Source organism: Podarcis vaucheri (assembly GCF_965113315.1).
Source record: "Podarcis vaucheri genome assembly, chromosome: 6".
In the NCBI taxonomy this organism is placed as follows: Eukaryota; Metazoa; Chordata; class Lepidosauria; order Squamata; family Lacertidae; genus Podarcis; species Podarcis vaucheri.
In genome coordinates, this window is record NC_138764.1 from 42,915,678 (window position 1) to 42,933,423 (window position 17,746).

The 17,746-nt window shown below is 44.2% G+C and overlaps 1 protein-coding gene and 1 long non-coding RNA gene across 3 annotated transcripts in view; one reads left to right on the forward strand and one right to left on the reverse strand.

Moving 5' to 3' along the window:
* Positions 1-4,390: 4,390 nt before the first annotated feature.
* Positions 4,391-5,918, reverse strand: LOC309534864. 2 transcript variants are annotated; one of them, XR_014220903.1, is made up of 2 exons: positions 5,836-5,918; positions 4,391-5,263 (listed from the first exon to the last, which is right to left on the reverse strand). It is a non-coding gene; the product is annotated as an uncharacterized lncRNA (long non-coding RNA). The 2 variants fall into 2 exon arrangements; XR_014220904.1 differs by having other exon boundaries at positions 5,379-5,886.
* A 188-nt stretch (positions 5,919-6,106) lies between these two features.
* The window catches only part of ANKRD13C (ankyrin repeat domain 13C), a 29,446-nt gene continuing 17,806 nt past the window's right edge, over positions 6,107-17,746 (forward strand). Inside the window, exons 1-4 of the mRNA XM_082227289.1 lie at positions 6,107-6,607; positions 12,425-12,466; positions 15,382-15,486; positions 17,186-17,271. Of these exons, the coding sequence (XP_082083415.1) occupies positions 6,250-6,607; positions 12,425-12,466; positions 15,382-15,486; positions 17,186-17,271 (591 nt within the window). The 5' untranslated portion in view covers positions 6,107-6,249. The remainder of the gene's footprint in view (positions 6,608-12,424; positions 12,467-15,381; positions 15,487-17,185; positions 17,272-17,746) is intronic.

Consider the following 17,746-nt stretch of genomic DNA (forward strand, 5'->3'; position numbering starts at 1 on the left):
GCCGGGGTCCCTCATTGGCGCTTGGCGGAGGCGCGTCGCGCCGCGACCGGGGTGGACTCGGGGTCGGGGAGCAGGGAGGGCGGCGTGGGGCCGTCGGCTGGGGCCCGGGGCGAAGGTGCACTGCCTGCCATCGGCAGCGAGCCAAGCAGCTTCGACGAAAGATAACAACAGCCGTCCTCCCTGCAGCACACCCCCACTTGAATAAAAGATTTGGGGGGCGGGGGGCTAGGTAAGCCCCATTCCCATAACCGATCACAAGACGCACACTATTTGAATGGCATTGCCCAACAACTTTGGGGGTGGGGGGGGCCGCCGCCCTCAAATATTTTATTGAGATCTCGGACCCTAGGATTTTGCTCCTTTGCCTCCCTGAATTCTCTGAACACGTGTCTCTCTCTCCCTCCCCCCAGAAAAAGATAAGGGCAAATGCAGTGCTGGCATTTTTTATTTTGAAATAGCCACCAACACCAATCGAGTTCACAAGCTGCAAGGGGTTTCAGGGTGCCAGGAGGTGGGGAGTTGGCAGCTGCAGCAGCGGCACCTGCCAGAGTGGCCAAGGGAGAGTGCTGGGGGAGCAACTAAGCCCCACACCCCCCCCCCAATCTGGGACCAGGCCTGAAGGTAGCTAACTCTTAAACTTGACTTAAAAACAAAGGAAATAAACTATGTTTTTCTCGCCATGTATTTTTCTGCATTTCTTTTGCTTCTGAGCCCACTGCTTACAATTAGCCACCACCACCACCACCACTCTTGTATGTATGTGTGTATGTATGTATGTAGACTGTAGTTCTCAAAAGCTTCTGCTATTATCAGTTTGTTCATATTAGTTGTATCCAGGTAGGCTAGAGCAGACCCACTGACCTACGCTGGTCATATCCTAGTGTTGCCATATTTCAAAAAGTGAAAATCTGGACATAAAAGTTGTGGAGCACTTTTTTTTGCCAAAATTTATTGAGCTTTTTGTTTTGTTTTTTCTTTGCAAAATCTGGAATAAAATGAAGTTTTTGAGCTGCTTTTAAGGAAATTCGGCAAAATCTATACTTCAGACATGGGTTGCCATATGTCTGGATTTTCCTGGACATTTCAGTGATTTCCACACAGACACTGCTTTAGGGGGCTGAATACCAGCTGTGTCTGGAAATTTCCGGACATATGGCAACCCTAGCATATCCAAGCCTATTTGGGGGGCTGGTTATGCTGCAACAGATGAATATGGCTACCCCTCTGGAAATTGCCTAATGATGTGGTGTTGGTTGTTGGGAGGGGAGATGGGGATTTATTTATTTTTACTATAATGCCATACAGCCACACTTTCCAAGGCTTTAAAGTCTCAGTTCCTTAAAAATTGCAACTTCCCCTCTAATCATAGCTCCAAAATGTGTTCAATGGCACTTACTACCCAGTAGCAAGGTTTCGAAATATCAAGAGATAGGGAGGAAAATTGCTCTCCTGCTCCTGTGTTCTTAACAGGAGGCTGAACTGCAGGAATCAGCATGTGAGTAATCTACTGATAAAAGGAATATGAACCAGGGGCAGTAAGCAATCTGGCAATCATCATAAGAGGAGTCCCGCTGCATTACATAAAAGGCCTATAAAGTCCAGCATTTTGTTGTCATAGTGGCCAGCCAGGGGCTAATAGGAAGCCCACTAGCAATTTGGTGGGGATCACTAACAAAGCATGCTTAAAATGGCAGTCATGTTTATTATTGCAGATAAATTGATAGAACAGGGTTTTGGGCAAAGCCTTAGCCCAGCCATCAAGGATGAGTGGATCCCAATCTACAAATCCCATATTTTGGGGGACAGTATGTGCCCATCTGAGACAGGCATTTTCACCACTCTAGGGATGCAATCTAAGAACAACTCCTTGCTTGGATCGAGTTTCAGTTTATTCACCCTCGGCCAGTTCATTTCCAATCCTAAACTCTAAGGATCCTTAGAAGGCGCTTCGTAGGGAGATTGGTTCATGTGGTTCACATGGAAAAGGAGAAGTGGATATAATACTGATCTGCGCCAAATCCCAGAATGCCCATGCCAAAAGTTTCATGTAGATATTAACACAGGAGAGTGGAAAGTTTAGGCAATGCAACCCTTGGTTTTAAAAAACTTTCCCATCCCTTTTCTAGAGCCTTTCAGCAATGCAGGAACCATGGGAGTTCAATGCCCACAACCACTAATCATGCCAGTCATCTGATGATGACAAGAGACAATTTACCACACACACACAACCTTCATACTGCAATCTTATACCCACTTACCTGGGGGTATGCCCCACTGTACTCATTTATGCTGTTAAGAACACATGTATAGAATTGTGCTTTAAATTTTTTTGGCTCTTATACTAACCAAACTTACTTGGAAGTGAATCACTCCCCCCCCCCGTGTGACTCACTTCCAAGTAAACATGATTAGGGTGGGGCTGTTTCTCTGTACAATTTTGCCATTTGGAGTACAAAGTTATAAAAGATAGAAAGAATGGGATTACATTGTTTTCAGTTACACGCATTTAAGTACGTCGTCATGAGGCAAATTCAGCCAGCTTGTTTCTACAGTGGTACCTCAGGTTACAAACGCTTCAGGTTACAAACGCTTCAGGTTACAGACTCCGCTAACCCAGAAATAGTGCTTCAGGTTAAGAACTTTGCTTCAGGATGAGAACAGAAATCGTGCTCCGGCGGTGCGGCGGCAGCAGGAGGCCCCATTAGCTAAAGTGGTCTTCAGGTTAAGAACAGTTTCAGGTTAAGAACGGACCTCTGGAATGAATTAAGTACTTAACCTGAGGTACCACTGTATTAACAATATTTGCGTTGTAAACAGGGACTCAAATCCTGTAGACCTGGTTACATGGATGCAGCTTTAGTGAATAAGCAGGTGAGTTTGCTTCAGGAATGTTCTAAAAAGTGGCTTTGTTCATGATCAAGCTGTTCTCTAGTGGGTGCTGTCCAGCTCACCACTTTATTTCTAAATGACAATGAGCAGTGCTGGAAAACTTTTCGTCTTTAAGCAACAGCCTCTGATATTAAATCCCTTTCCTCTAACCTCAGATGTGTTAGGAATGGCTGTGGTTACTAAGTGCTAAGAGAAAGGCATTGTGCACGTGTTTAGGTGCACTTTTATTAATTACTACTTATCTAACCTTGATACTGAAAAAAAAGATGCAGGGGTTCAGCATTGTTGAGCTGAATTCAAGGTGTGTTCCAATTGAAAATGAGTTAAGAGCTGATAGGTTTTTTGTTTGTTTGCTGTATTAATTCTTATTCTATTAATAATATACCCTTTTAACAAATCTACTTCTCTGAGATTCAACATCTGTAAGGCTGCCAACTAACCAGAAAAGAACTCTGGCCTGTTACTGTGCATTTAACAGCAGCTTGGTCGGCAAGAAATCAGAAGTTGCTTTTGCAGCACAGAGCGAAGTATTGCCTCCTGCTAATGCTTGAAGCTGAAGCTGAGGTTTACAACACTGTAGAGTTTTCTGGTGTTTTTTTTAAAGTGGCAATCCATAGGTATCTGTGTTGAGTTATTTGGCTTTCTGGAATGATCCTAAAAACCTTTAGGCCTTTGAAGCCCTTAAGTCCCCAAGTATCACATGGCCTATGCTCTTAGCATGGTGAAGAACTGGAAGAAAATATAAAGCAGGCATAATGATTCCATCTCTTTGATTCCATAAACCAGTAAACAGGATAGCTGAGTAGTAGATCATCTCCTGTGCATGCAGAAGGGCCAAGGTTCAATTCCTGACATCTTTAGGCAGGGCTGAGAGAGACCCCATCTGAAACCCTGGAGAGCTGCTGCCAGTCAGTGTAGACCAGGCATCCCCAAACTTGGCCCTCCAGATGTTTTGGGACTACAACTCCTTTCATCCTTAGCTAACAGGACCAGTGGTCAGGGATGATGGGAACTGTAGACCCAAAACATCTGGAGGGCCAAGTTTGGGGATGCCTGGTGTAGACAACAGTAGATGGATCAGTGGTTTGAAATTGTATAAGGCAGTTTCTTATGCTTCTGTATATCTGAATACAATATTTGCTTCCCATGTGCATGGGGGGATATTCATAAATACTTTAATGCATTATGAGCATCCATGAATTACAGACAAGGTGCTAAGTGAAGTTTTGTTTCTGACTATTCTGAGGTGAACTTCTTTATCTCAGCTGGCTCATATTTCTAGTGGATGCATCAACCTGCCACAGAGTCAGCATTCTAAATCTCCTGGTGTTTGTGACTCAGGAAACTGCAGAACTCATATTGCCTGTGGCCCACTATAGTAAACTGGAAATGCAGCATTGTAGTAGTTTCAAAACTCATTTTGAGTAATGCAATGAGAAATTTGAAAATGTCAATCCAATACTATTTTTTGTTGATTTTTACATAAAATAGAACCACCAGATTTGATACATATATACTCAAAAAGTCCAATTTATTTCAGTGGACTTTATTGAAAGTAACTTTGTATAGACTGCAACCTGATGCTACAAACCTGATGGAAGAAAATTACATTGAAACAAGTGGTGCTTCCAGGTTAAAGTAAAGGTAAAGGGACCCCTGACCATAGGTCCAGTTGTGACCGACTCTGGGGTTGCGGCGCTCATCTCGCTTTACCGGCCGAGGGAGCCGGCGTACAGCTCCCGGGTCATGTGGCCAGCATGACTAAGCTGCTTCTGGTGAACCAGAGCAGCGCACGGAAACGTCGTTTACCTTCCCGCCAGAGCGGTACCTATTTATCTACTTGCACTTTGATGTGCTTTCGAACTGCTAGGTTGGCAGGAGCAGGGACGAGCAACGGGTGCTCACCCCGTTGCGGGGATTCGAACTGCTGACCTTCTAATCAGCAAGTCCTAGGCTTTGTGGTTTAACCTACAGCGTCACCCGCGTCCCACTTCCAGGTTAGCATGGATAAAATAAACCAATTTCATTTTTCAGGTAAGAATAGACCATTTCAAACACAATGGAAAGTTGAAATGTATTAGAAATGAACAAAACCAGGATTAAGTTTTACTGAAGGACGATTCTTGGAACCCAAGGAATAACAGCATTTGAAATCTTAACATCTACATATTTCCTAGTAAATAAATCATTGAGATCATTCCTCTTCTCCCAGGACTTTTAAACGGGGGTGGGGGTGTTGTTGTTTTTGTTTGTTCCAATGCTACACATTTCTGTGTTTTTATTTGTAAACCGCCCTGTGATCCTCGGATAAACGGTGGTGTAAAAAATAAATAAATAATGAGGCTTTCTTCCCAGTATGTTTCGTACTGCAGTCCTAAAGAAAAGAAGAAATGATGAATTAACTAGGAGGCTCACTCCACTCGCCAACACTAACCGCCAGAGCTTCTCCCTTCCCACCACATGCGACTACTAAGCTCACTTTCCCCTACCCCAACTCTAAAGCCTTTCCTGTCTTCTATTCCGCAGCCCCCCTCTGCACCCGTTTCCACTGCCACCGGCCATGTGCACGCCTCCCACTCCCATGAAAAGTGTGCCACGGAAAAAAAGCAGGCAAATGCAACCTTCGTCCCTTCCTCTCCTGGGAGAGACTCATCTGCAAAATCAGGGGTGCCAACCTGAATAATCGATCACAAGATGCGGCACACACGAACATCATTTGATTGGCAATGGCGATTAATTTGAGGGGGGGGGGAACGATCCCTAAAATATTTTAGGGGCGGGGCAAAGGGACCTCGGCCCGTGGAGTTGGCTGCCATCCTGCAAGCTGTTCCTGGGCTCCGGCTCCCACCAGCTCTTCACGTGCATACGTGTGGCGGGGACTGGGAGTCTGGCAGCACCTGGGCGGCCACAGGTGAGCCAGCCAGAACCGCCCCCCCCCCGTCCCACCTCGCCGCTCAGAGCAGCGACCCCGCCTTCGGAACAGCCCAGTGCGTCCCGCCGGGACTCTCGCCTCCTTCCCACGGCAGGCGCCGGAGGTCACCATCTCGCGAGAGCGCCTGGATCTCGCCCGGCGGAGCCGCTCCGCTCTCGCGAGACCCCTCCGACAAGATGGCGGTGCGGTCTAGCCGCTGAGAGTAGCGGCAGGTGGAAGGCGGTTCGGAAGGAGCGCGGAGCCCCCTCGGCCTGCGGGGAGTCCCTGGGCGGCGGGCGGCGAGTGTGTGCGGCGGGAAGGGGGGATGCTGCAGCCCGGAAGAGACCCTCCGCCGCGGCTCTGAGCTCGCCGAGCCCCCCTTGAGCGGCAGCGACTGCGGCGCCGCTTCTCCCCGCCGGGGCCCCCCAGCGCCGGGCCCGCCGCTGGCGATGACCGGAGAGAAGCTGCGCTCGCTGCGCAGGGACCACAAGCCCAGCAAGGAGGACGGGGACCTGCTGGCGCCCGGAGAGGAAGAGGCGGCGGCCGCGCCAGGCAGCGGCGGCGGGGGAGCCTTCACCGGGGGCCGGCCGGGGGGCGGCAAGAGCGGCCGCGCCGGGAGCCACCGCATCTTCACCACCAACCACCACCGGCTGCCGCTCAAGGGGGGAACCGGCGGGTCCGCTGCCGCCGAGCCGGAGAAGGGCCCGTCGGCGCAGTTCCCCGTGCACGAGTGCGTCTTCAAGGGGGACGTCAGGCGGCTGTCGGCTCTGATCCGCACGCAGGGCATCGGCCAGAAGGACAGCCACGGTAAGCGGCAGGGCTCGCCCGGCCATCCTGGGGGAAGGTCGAGCATCCCTGGGCCTCCCCGGAGTTAAGGACATCCTCCTGCCCGGTCTCTCGAGCTCCGTTTTGTCCCCAGCGCGCTGTGTGTCTAACGCCTCCGTTATAGGCGCCTTGTGTTCCCCCCTCCGCTGGTCATCGCCCTTATTATGTGTTTTTCGACACTGCATCTCCCCATCCCGATCTTTTCTGCAGTGGCGGGGGACGGCTGCGCACCGGCATGCTACCGGTTAAACCTCTCTATCCGTGATCACCTTAACCTAGATGCGGATCGACCTGAGATCTCTCTTCACCTCCCTTGGCATCTGTGTCTGCTTTTACGCTTGGGCATCTCATGCCCTAAACCGATCCTGACCCAGTAAAGAAGCTTTAGTTCAGAAAGGCTTCTGGAGCGTCTTGTCTAATGAGGGGGGGTGGGGATGTTAATAAGCGTGTTTTAAAAAGCAGGAAGTAAGTGACAGAACTACTGCTACCCAAGTTTTGGATTGTGATAAGATACACTGATGAGACCTGTGTATGTGTATATGCACACGTATGCTTGTGTAACACACTTTAGAGAGGAATTGGCTCCTGTGTTGATTTCTAAATTGCCTACAGGAATGCTGATGGGGCAGTGTACTTCCTGAACTTGAAAAACATATTATGCTTTTATTTTATCCAGTGGAAATTAGAGTAAAGGTTGACGACTCACTTAGTCATTGGCTATCCGAATGAATACAATTTTCCTGCCTTTGAAGGCGGAACCGGAGGAATTAATGTTTCATGTAAACAAAACAGCTAATGTGTATAAGATCTCTCCTTTCTCTCAGAGTGGATGTACCAATCAAAAGTGCAGACATGGTTATTTCCCCCCTGTTTGTGATGCTTCTGATTCATATACAGGCCTGTGTGACTCTAATAACAATATACTTAGAAGTATCATGTTAGTTCTGAAGTAGGAATGAACACTTTCTGATCTGAAACAGTTGTAGTCAACCATAGTTGTTAGCAGAAATGCTTCCTTTACTAAGAGATGCCCAATGTGCAAATAGTGTTATTTGGGGATGCTATTCTGCTGCGATCAGATGCACCCTTGGAAGTACTACCTGTTGAATTCTGAGTTATATTGGAGTACATGCAATCTCTTCTCTCTCTGCCCATTGGAAGGCCCTTAATATAAAACAAGGTTGAGGAACTTTTGGCTCTCTAAATGTTTCTGAACTGCAACTCCCACCAACCCCAGCAAGCATGGCCAGTGGCCAGAGATGATGGGACTTATAGTTCAGCAATATCTGGAAAGCCAGAGGTTCCCCACATGTGGTAGGAACATCTCTCTTCTGAAGATAGAAAACTGCCTTTCTGGAAATTAGTCACTATTACTCAGTGGTTTGATTTTCCAGGAGAATAATTGTTATGCCACCTACAGTTGTACCTACAGCCATGAATTTGAACTTCACCCAGTTTTTAATACCTACTAGATCTAAAGGGTATGGTTAATTTTAGTTGCATTTATTTCTATGAGAAGTTGCTATGAGTCTTTGAGATTCTTCTTGTTATTTTTACTTTGATCTTTTTATCTGGTAGAACTTTGTGTAATTTGCTAAATGTCATCATATCAATCCACTGGAATTTTCTTAATGGAAAGAGTTATATTTATTGTTCAGTCCTAGATCCACTTACCTGAAAGTAAGCCTCACTAAATTCAATGGGATTTACATCTGAGTAGATGTAGGATTGAGGTATTAGCCTTTTATTATAGAGCATTATTAATTCAAACTGGTCCAAATAATTATAAGATTTCCAGTGAGCAAGAACTAAGTTGTAAACTAATTTTAAAAACGGGCATAGCTACCATTTTCTGTATTTGTTTATTTCAGTTTGTGGCTAAATAACACATTTCTGTTGAAAAGTTGTCATAATGCAGTGTGTGTGTCTTGGAGCTAAGCTAAATTTAAGATTGGAAACTAGCTTTCATTTATCTCAAATTTTGAGTTTAAATCCACAATATTAGTTTAGTAATACAATATTATAACCTCTTGATTGATTATAACCTCTTGATTGTAGTAATATAACCTCTTGATTGCTTGCTGTTCCAGCCCGATTTACTTCAGTAGGGCAAATACTGGCATTGTGGTGGCTTATCTTCTGTCACTGTTATAGGTTGTCTCCCTGCCATTTTAAGACTGCCAGCGAGATCAGTGCAGTGATACATTCATGGGCACATTTTCTTACACCATGATGGTAAGGTAGGCATAGGTTTTGTGTGATTAACTACAGCTTTGATCCATTTCCAAGAATAATATTGGAACCTCATTAGAACACACTTAATTCTGTGTCTGACTAGCAGCATCCAATTACACTGCCGTGGATGGTTATCCAGTCAGCTGAATTGTAGCTGAGGACAAAGTAGATTAGGACCTATTCCTTTACATCAAATGCACCCTGGCATTTTGAGGTCTTTGGTCAGTCATATCTCATTTCTCACAGGGTCTAGGGCAGGCATAGGCAAACTCGGCCCTTCAGATGTTTTGGGACTACCATCATCCCTGACCACTGGTCCTGTTAGCTAGGGATGATGGGAGTTGTAGTCCCAAAACATCTGGAGGGGCGAGTTTGCCTATGCATGGACTAGGGAAACAAAGGTGATTTTCTTTCTTTTTATTAAAGATTTCCTAGTTTACAAAAATACGTGCATTGTCTCTGTTTTTCAAGTTATGTTTTCTACAAATCAGTTTCATTTGTTGTGAGACATTAGTGTTGCATGCACAAAGGTGATTTTCTGTTGGGTAAAAAGCTCAAATTGGTATTACAACGAAGACCAGGAAGTATGCATTTTCTTGTTTAGAGATTTCCCCAGAAAAATATGCCCCAGGATGCCACAAAATAATCTGTTGGAGTTGTAATGAACTTCAACCTGCCCTTCAGAACAAAAGCTTCACAATAAAAACAGTTTCAGAACAAAAGAAAGACTGGGTTGTAGCCCAGGAAGCTTGATAATCAAATAGACTAACCTTTTGGTTAGACCAGGGATGGCTTAATGGGGTTGGATCTGACCTGCCTTGTTGTACTAGTGTGTGTTAGAGCATCTGACAGCCACAGAGAGAGAGAGCTGCATGTGCAGTGTTTATAACAGTGCCCTAGGTTAAACAGATCAGCACTGCTGAGGCTGTGTGCACAATGATATTCCAGCAAAAACTGGCTTCTGATTTTTAGTCTATTGCACATTTTCATCAAGTAATTAAATCTGCATGTTTCTGTATTACTAAAAATAGTCTTAAAGAAAAGTGTTTATATGTTCTTATTTATATACAGCATCTCACGTCTTGTGCAAGGGTTATATAGAGAGAGACAGAGGGTTATATTCTAGGGGTGGTGTGTATGCGCAAAAATGTGTAGTTAAACCACTCCCTTGGAGTCACCCCCATGCTAGCACTCTTACTTTCTGGAGTTGGTGTGTAAAATGAGTCTTAAACTCTGCCCCCCTCAACAAGGCAGAAAGCTTTTAAGCTCTTTGCCTTGCTCACTGGGCTCTGGGTGGCTCTTGCAAGATCACATGTGTTCCTGTGAAATCTTCCCAGAGCCTCCCAGAACCTGGTAAGCAAGGCGGAGAACTTAAAAATTTAAGCTCTCCGCCTTCCATGCATTTAATTTGTGCAAATTCAACTGGCTCGCTGTCAACTGCGTAAAATCAAAATCCTGCAAGTTAAATGTGTCAGTTTCAAATGACTATTGTAGTGAGTTACACTTCAGAAGAGACATTCCGCTCTACGTGAGCGAAGGGGAAATGCATCTTCTAAGATGTTGCTTGTCATTTATAACTTGTATGAACAAGTAGACAATATTTTAATAAACTGCTGATTGATCAGCGGCACTTTTTAAATTGATCAAAAGGTTATTTAACCCATTGCGCTGATTAAGTGTTACTATAATAATAATAGTAATAATAATAATATATTACTTATACCCTGCCCATCTGGGTTTCCCCAGCCACTCGGGGTGGCTTCCAAGAAAATATTGTCTATTAAACATTAAAAGCTTCCCTAAACAGGGCTGCCTTCAGATGTCTTCTAAAAGTCTGGTAGTTGCTTTTCTCTTTGACATCTGGTGGGAGGGCGTTCCACAAGGCGGGTGCCACTACCAAGAAAGCCCTCTGCCTGGTTTCCTGTAACTTGGCTTCTCGCAGCGAGGGACCTGCCAGAAGGCCCTCGGCACTGGACCTCAGTGTCCAGGCAGAACGATGGGGGTGGAGACGCTCCTTCAGATATACTGGACCGAGGCTGTTTAGGGATTTAAAGGTCAGCGCCAACACTTTGAATTGTGCCTGGAAACGTACTGGGAGCCAATGTAGGTCTTTCAGTACCAGTGTTATGTGGTCTCGACAGCTGCTCCCAGTCACCAGTCTAGATGCTGCATTCTGGATTAGTTGGTTACCTTCAAAAGTAGCCCCACATAGAGTGCATTGCAGTAGTCCAAGCGAGAGATAACTAGAGCATGCACCACTCTGGCGAGACAGTCTGCGGGCAGGTAGGGTCTCAGTCTGCGTACCAGATGGAGCTGATAAACAGCTGTCCTGGACACAGAATTGACCTGCGCCTCCATGGACAGCTGTGAGTCCAAAATGACTCCCAGGCTGTGCACCTGGTCCTTCAGGGGCAGTTACCCTATTCAGGACCAGGAAGTCCTCGACACCTGCCTGCCTCCTGTCACCCCAAAACAGTACTTCTGTCTTGTCAGGATTCAACTTCAATCTGTTAGCCACCATCCATCCTCCAGATACTCACAGAGGACCTTCAGCGTCTTCACTGGTTCTGAAAGAGAGGTAGAGCTCTCTTTGCAACCCAGATACAAGCTGTCATCAATTATTATGGATATAATTAACTGGGGGCAGGTTATTTTATGTGATCATTGATGGAATCCCTTCTCAAGGACTATCACTTGTAAAATAGAGATTTCCCGCCTCTCCTCCCCCAGTGCAACCCAGCAGAAACCCAAGAATGGCATGCAGAGAAGAAGTGGGGAGACAATTCTGTCTGGCAATCTACAATGCTTGTGCAGATGGCATGTTCATCACAGTGCGGTGTTGGATACCACCCTTAGGGTGGTATAAGCGTCCTGCTTAGCTTTTCATTCTTGTTTGATTTTTCCAGCCATTGCATTTCTTAACTGCCATAAAAATAAAAGTTAAGGTTCTGAAGCAGCTGATTTCTCTGTCCAGTGTGAATTCTGTTCAAGTATATTGCAACAGTACAATACTCGTAATTCTGTTTTTACATAACTGTAAGCTGTTACTGTAATATTTTATAGTAATTATGTATTTTGAGTGACTTCAAGCTCTCTGGTTTTCATTAAGGTACTTTTAATAACATATCTTGTCTGTAAAACTGGATCTATGCAATGAATAAATAAAACATGCTGTTTAATTTTTTATTAGAATATATCCCTTATGTGTAGTGACCTACATCCGTCAGTTTTGATAACATTGGAGACTTTACAGGCCTTAATTAATTTAGAGTGACGGAATGTCACTTGATTTCTTTCTTTTTCTTTCCAATATTCTTTAATTATTCCTGTCCTCTGAATTGCCCAGGAGTAAAACTGAAGATTGACCCAATACAGATAATGTATCAAAGTGAATTGTCATGTGATTTAACACTGCTTATTCTTTATTGTCAAATTGACAATAGTAGGTTTGCTATATTTAACTCATAATTGATATTAGGACCATTTATCAGCGTGAAGCTTGATGTTTTATTCAGTCTAATTACTGATTTAAAATCTTCTTTGTTTGTTTATTCATTTAAATAGGAAACACTCCTTTACATCTGGCTGTGATGCTGGGGCATAAAGGTTGGTAAGACTTCACTTATATTTGCTTTTTAAAAAATGGAGGCAGCATCAAACGTAGCAACTAGAGCCTCCAGATCATATTTCTCAAAACATGGAAAAGGGAATAACAGAGCAAACAAGGGGAGAATTCACCTTCTCATAGCTTTCCCTAGATCATGGTGGTGGTGGCGGCAGCGGCTGTTGGGAACTGCAGTTAGATGAAGAAGAAACACCTCTCTTTCACAGAGCCCTTTGTGAAAAGGCAGCCAGTGCTGTTTTACTGTGAGCTGGGGGCATGGTCACGCTTGTGCTTTTCAGTGCCCTTTGCTTCTGAATGGCAAGAGCTGCTCAGAAGGTTATGGGGAGGGGAGTTCCCTTCACATGTCTACCTTGCCCAGTCCTGAATCCTTACCATTGTTACTTTATTGCGAGGGACAAGAATGGGCACAGAGAAAAGGGTCTGTATTGCCCCTTGCTTGTCTTGCAGTGACTTAAGAGAAAATTCCAAATAAATTGGAATGAAGTATGGTAGGCAGAGAAGCTATGAGATGCTGTTCAGAACTATCTGCAAAAAGTTCAGAAAAAATAATGAAGGCTGCTGCCTTCATTTCATTTTCTTCAGGTCCAGTCAAGTTAGGAACCAGGCTAGTCATAATAATTGGTCCTAAAAGCTAGAATATTAATAATGGAAATAATGGAAAATATAATGGAAAAAGACTGGTCCCTCTTTTCAAATCATCAAAGGCCATATCATAGCTTTTGTAGAACAGGGGACTGTGGACTATGAGAGAGGCTTTTCCAGAGAGGATAAAATAGCTGCTAGCAGGTTCATTCTCTGTTCAAGTCCTACCAGTGCAACATAATGCAGTGTACATTGCTGGCAGATGTGGAAGCTTCTAACCCTCTGCCTCTCCAGTTACTGAAATGCCTTTTCAGTATTAAATAGGTGTTGGATTCTCAGGTTATTAGAAATTTGTAACTCAGACCCTGTGGGATAGCTCAGTCAGAAGAACATTGGGCAAAAAGATTCCTGCATTTGCCAGTTAAGTAATTTTAGTGGAAAGTTCATTTGTTATCCTGAAGGCATTGCTGTCATAACCGTCAACACTGAAAGCAGATATTCTCTGGGAATTGATTCTTGGATAAGTAGATCCTAGAAACAAGAACACTGCAGGTGCTTTCCCACTTAATGTCTGCTGTTCCCTTACTGTGAAAGCGGTTGTTCTCCATTAATTTCCTTTCCACCCTTTACCCTCAGACTCCAGGATCAAACTGGTTACTCTATGGGGCTCAGCTCTGTCTAGAGCCACTACAATCTGTATTCTGCACTTAGTACCCTATTGTCAAATGTCCTCAGCAAAATTGCTTTGTCATCCCTTCTCTACTTATCCTTGACTTTACTGCTTTTGATACTGCTGATTACCCTCTTGTGCCTGACACTCTTCATGCCTGAGGTTTCTCTGACTCTTCCTACTAATCTAATACTCTTTCAGCATTTCTGTGGGGGAGAAGCTCTCACTTTCTGCTTTCACCCTCTCAGTCTGATCCTTAAGATTCATACTACATGCTCTGTTATCTTTCCTCTAATTTGCATTGTGTGTGCTTTTTTTTTTGTTTTGCCAATGTCACTACCTCATCCTCTTGTTGACTTTTGTGCTGCTCAGGTTTATTTGATTCCTTCCTCTCCTTTGCACCCATATTTGGTCTTGGCACCAAAGCATCTTATTTTAAGATATTGTGGCTTCCTTTGGTGGGTGGGATGTGTTTGACTGCCTTTTATGTTGTTTGGCATCCGCCTGTCTCAGGAGGCACTGGAAGAGTACGCCATCAGGATGAGGTCAAACCATTGGAAATCAGTATGGGAGAGGCATGTTTTGTTTTAGTTTGGGTAGTTGAAAGTGTCTGGTTGTGCTGATGCAGGTGTACCATGGCTTTCATTTTGTTTTAGGTTTATATTTGTTTCATTTTAAATTGTTTTGAGTTTACTTTTTTTGTTTAAAAAGGCAGCTTTTATTTCTTGTTCAAGTAGAATAGCAGTGTAGCGCAGGATATAAAGTTATTTGTAATTCCCAATAACTTTAAAACTGTTAGCCATAAGTGTTGTCTCCATTCCTCATTTTCCACTGGTCTCCTTGGTTTGCCTTGTTAAGATACAGCGCCAAACAATCCCATCAGCTCAATGTACTTTGTTTAATTACGGTGGATTCAGGTTAGGTTTCCTCTATGGCAGTCAAGACGAACCATTTCCTGTTAATCTCCTGTTCCTGTTATTTGTGTATACATAGGGAGTGAAACTGCTCTTAAATATTTTTGATTGACTTGCTCAATCAAAATAGTTCCTAAAGGTATAAATCACTAAATCATCATAGTACCACAGGTTCTAACTTTTTCTCCCAACCCCCAGGAATAGATTGTGCGATGGGGGCACTGCTCAGGGGACTCTGGGAATTGTTGAAAGTCTGTCTACCTCCCTGTCCTGCTGATGGAAGCCTCTATTGGATCAGAGACTTCTGTCAGTAGAAAGACATCATTTGGATACAATTCAGACACTAGGTTGTATCTAGCTGTGGCTGCAAGACTAACCCCACTTAACCTGTGAGTAACCACCATTGAATTCAATAGGACTAGACATAGTTAAGAATGCAGCCTAAGTCATAGAACAGACCCATTGAAATCACGTTCACTTAACGTTAGCCATGAGTATGACTTAGTCAAGATACCACCCAATAGATTTTGCTTTGCACCAAATGCTACATAAATGGTTTCAAATGCAAAATAGGTCATTGGTTAGCTTGATTTTATGTGCTGCTCAAACTTCAGTAAGTTCAAAACTTGTTTACATCAGTATTTTTTGTCAAACTGTAAGAGGCTCTTCACAGAGAAGCAATCTGATGGTCTTATTTGGAAAATAATTATTGTCTCATACTTTGTTATAGAATGTGCCCACCTGCTTTTGGCCCACAATGCTCCTGTGAAAGTGAAAAATGCTCAGGGATGGAGTCCTCTCGCTGAAGCCATCAGCTATGGAGATAGACAAATGAGTAAGAAACTGTCACTCTGGTTGTCTGGACATAAATACAGGAAATCCATTTAGTCATTAAAATCAGCTTACTGCAGATTGTGACTGAAATGTGCAGATCATGAACACCTAATCTTGAGATAATTTTGAAAGGCCAGTTCTCATGTTAGGCCTTGCTGCAGATTGTCCAGGTTAATTCCAGGCCCAGCTCAAGCTCCTCACATTAGTGAATCAAGCCTTAAATGATTTAGGACCCAATTTTCTGTTTTTATTATTGTATTTTAAATTGCTGTAGCCCACCCTGGGACCCTATAGTGAAAGGCAGTTAATAAATTGCAACAACAACAGTGCCAATACTAGGATAGATGCAGAGGTAAAGCTGTCTGCCACTTAACTATGGTTATATCCCTGGTCATAATCATAGTTTAAGGTTTACACTGGCACTAGCAATAAGTATGACTAAATCCAGAGCAGCATTGCACTTTTGTTGTTGTTAGGTAGGAGTTAGTCAACCAGCAAGTGTTGAAATCCATGCTGTTCGGAGTTCTCATTCTTTAAGAAGGCAGTGTGGTGGTGCTACATTATTCTGCTTCTCAACTGAAATGTTCCCAAATTATAAAAACCTGACTTGCTTGATTTACCTTGCTTCTCGAGCTTTTGTATAACGTATGTATCAATTTTTTATTTATTACATGTAATAAATAAATAAAGCTGTAATAAATAAATAAAGCTGTATTTACAACTTTTGCATTGCTACTTACATATAATGTTCAGGATGGGTGATTTATTCATTTAATTATATACAAGTGCAATAGAATATAGCATATGAAATGTTACGCTGTAGGTTAGCAGTTGAGTGTGCCTGATCAATGGTGTGTTGATGTACAGCTCCAGAACTTAAATGAGGGATTATTTTAAGCATAAGGAGCATTAGCATTATGGTCAAAGCTGAGAGGAGCATGTTTGTACCTGAATTTGGAAATGTCTTAATGAAAACTCCCCTACAGAAACCCCAAATTGCTGTTTAAATTCCTTTAGAAAACAGTCTGGGAATTGTATGCCAGAGGTTTTGAAGAGGAAACAACATTGCTGTAACTGCTTCATTTCCAAAAGGCAAACTCTCAGGAAAAGCACACATGTTGGCTTTGTGCGTGTTTATGAGACTCCCAGTGATCTCCGATCCAGATTACTGATAGATCACACTTTCAGTAACACTGAAACACTTAGTATTCCGAGATCTTTCACTTTCCCCTATGAAAGCTTTGTATATTTGTCTCTGAATCTACCATATATGGCTTACTGTTGTCAGTTTACTTGATTGAACTTTGTTTTATTTATTTGACAATACTGCTTAAGTAACAAAAAGCTAAAAAAGCTACTAATTGACCAGAGCCGCCTCTGCCACTAGGCAGACTATGGTGACTGTCTCAGGTGGTAGAAGCCCCCAATATGGCAGCCCCATGGGCAGAAGCAGCACTGGTATCATCCAAAATTATGTGAAATCTTGTGGAGGGTGCAAGATCTTGCGCAATTTCAGCAAGATCTCACCTGTAATTGGTGCTGATGCCGACGCCGCTTCTCTGCCAGCAGTAGAGGTGGCCCTGCAATAGATGCTGATTTCTCTTTTGCCATCAGCCATTACAAAAGGTAAAGGCAGCTCCCAGCTTAGTGGATGCTTAACATGATTGCCTTTACATTGGACTTACAGTATATTTATTTAGTTACAGCACTTCTAAGGAAACTGAAACAACAGTCTAGGGAAAGTGTTGAGGAAAAGCGACCTCGGTTATTAAAAGCTCTGAAAGAGGTAAGTTTGTAAGGATTTTTCCACCCACATTGGAGAGTATGGAGTCATTACTTTTCAAACAATTTGTGTGTGATTGCCATTGTGTCCTCATTAAGTGCAAACAACTCAACACAGGCTTTTATTTCTGGGAATTGCTGGCTGAATTGCATATTGCTTGCTAGTCTGTGTCTTAGAATGACTGACCTGTAGGTCAGTGTTTCCCAACCGGTGTTCCGCGGCACACTAGTGTGCCGTGAGACACCGGCTGGTGTGCCGTGGGAGGGAGGCGGGCGAGTCGGGCGGCGAGAGGCGGCGGCGGCGAGGATCCGCGTCGAGCCGGGGGCGGCTCCGCGGTGGTGGTGCCGAGCGGCGGGGCAGCGCGTGCAAAAGGGAGGAGCGCGAGACAGCGGAGGAGGAGGAGGCCGGCATGTCCGGGCAGCAGCAGCAACAGCAGCAGCAGCAACTCCCGGCGACGGCTCCTCCTCCGCCCGCTATC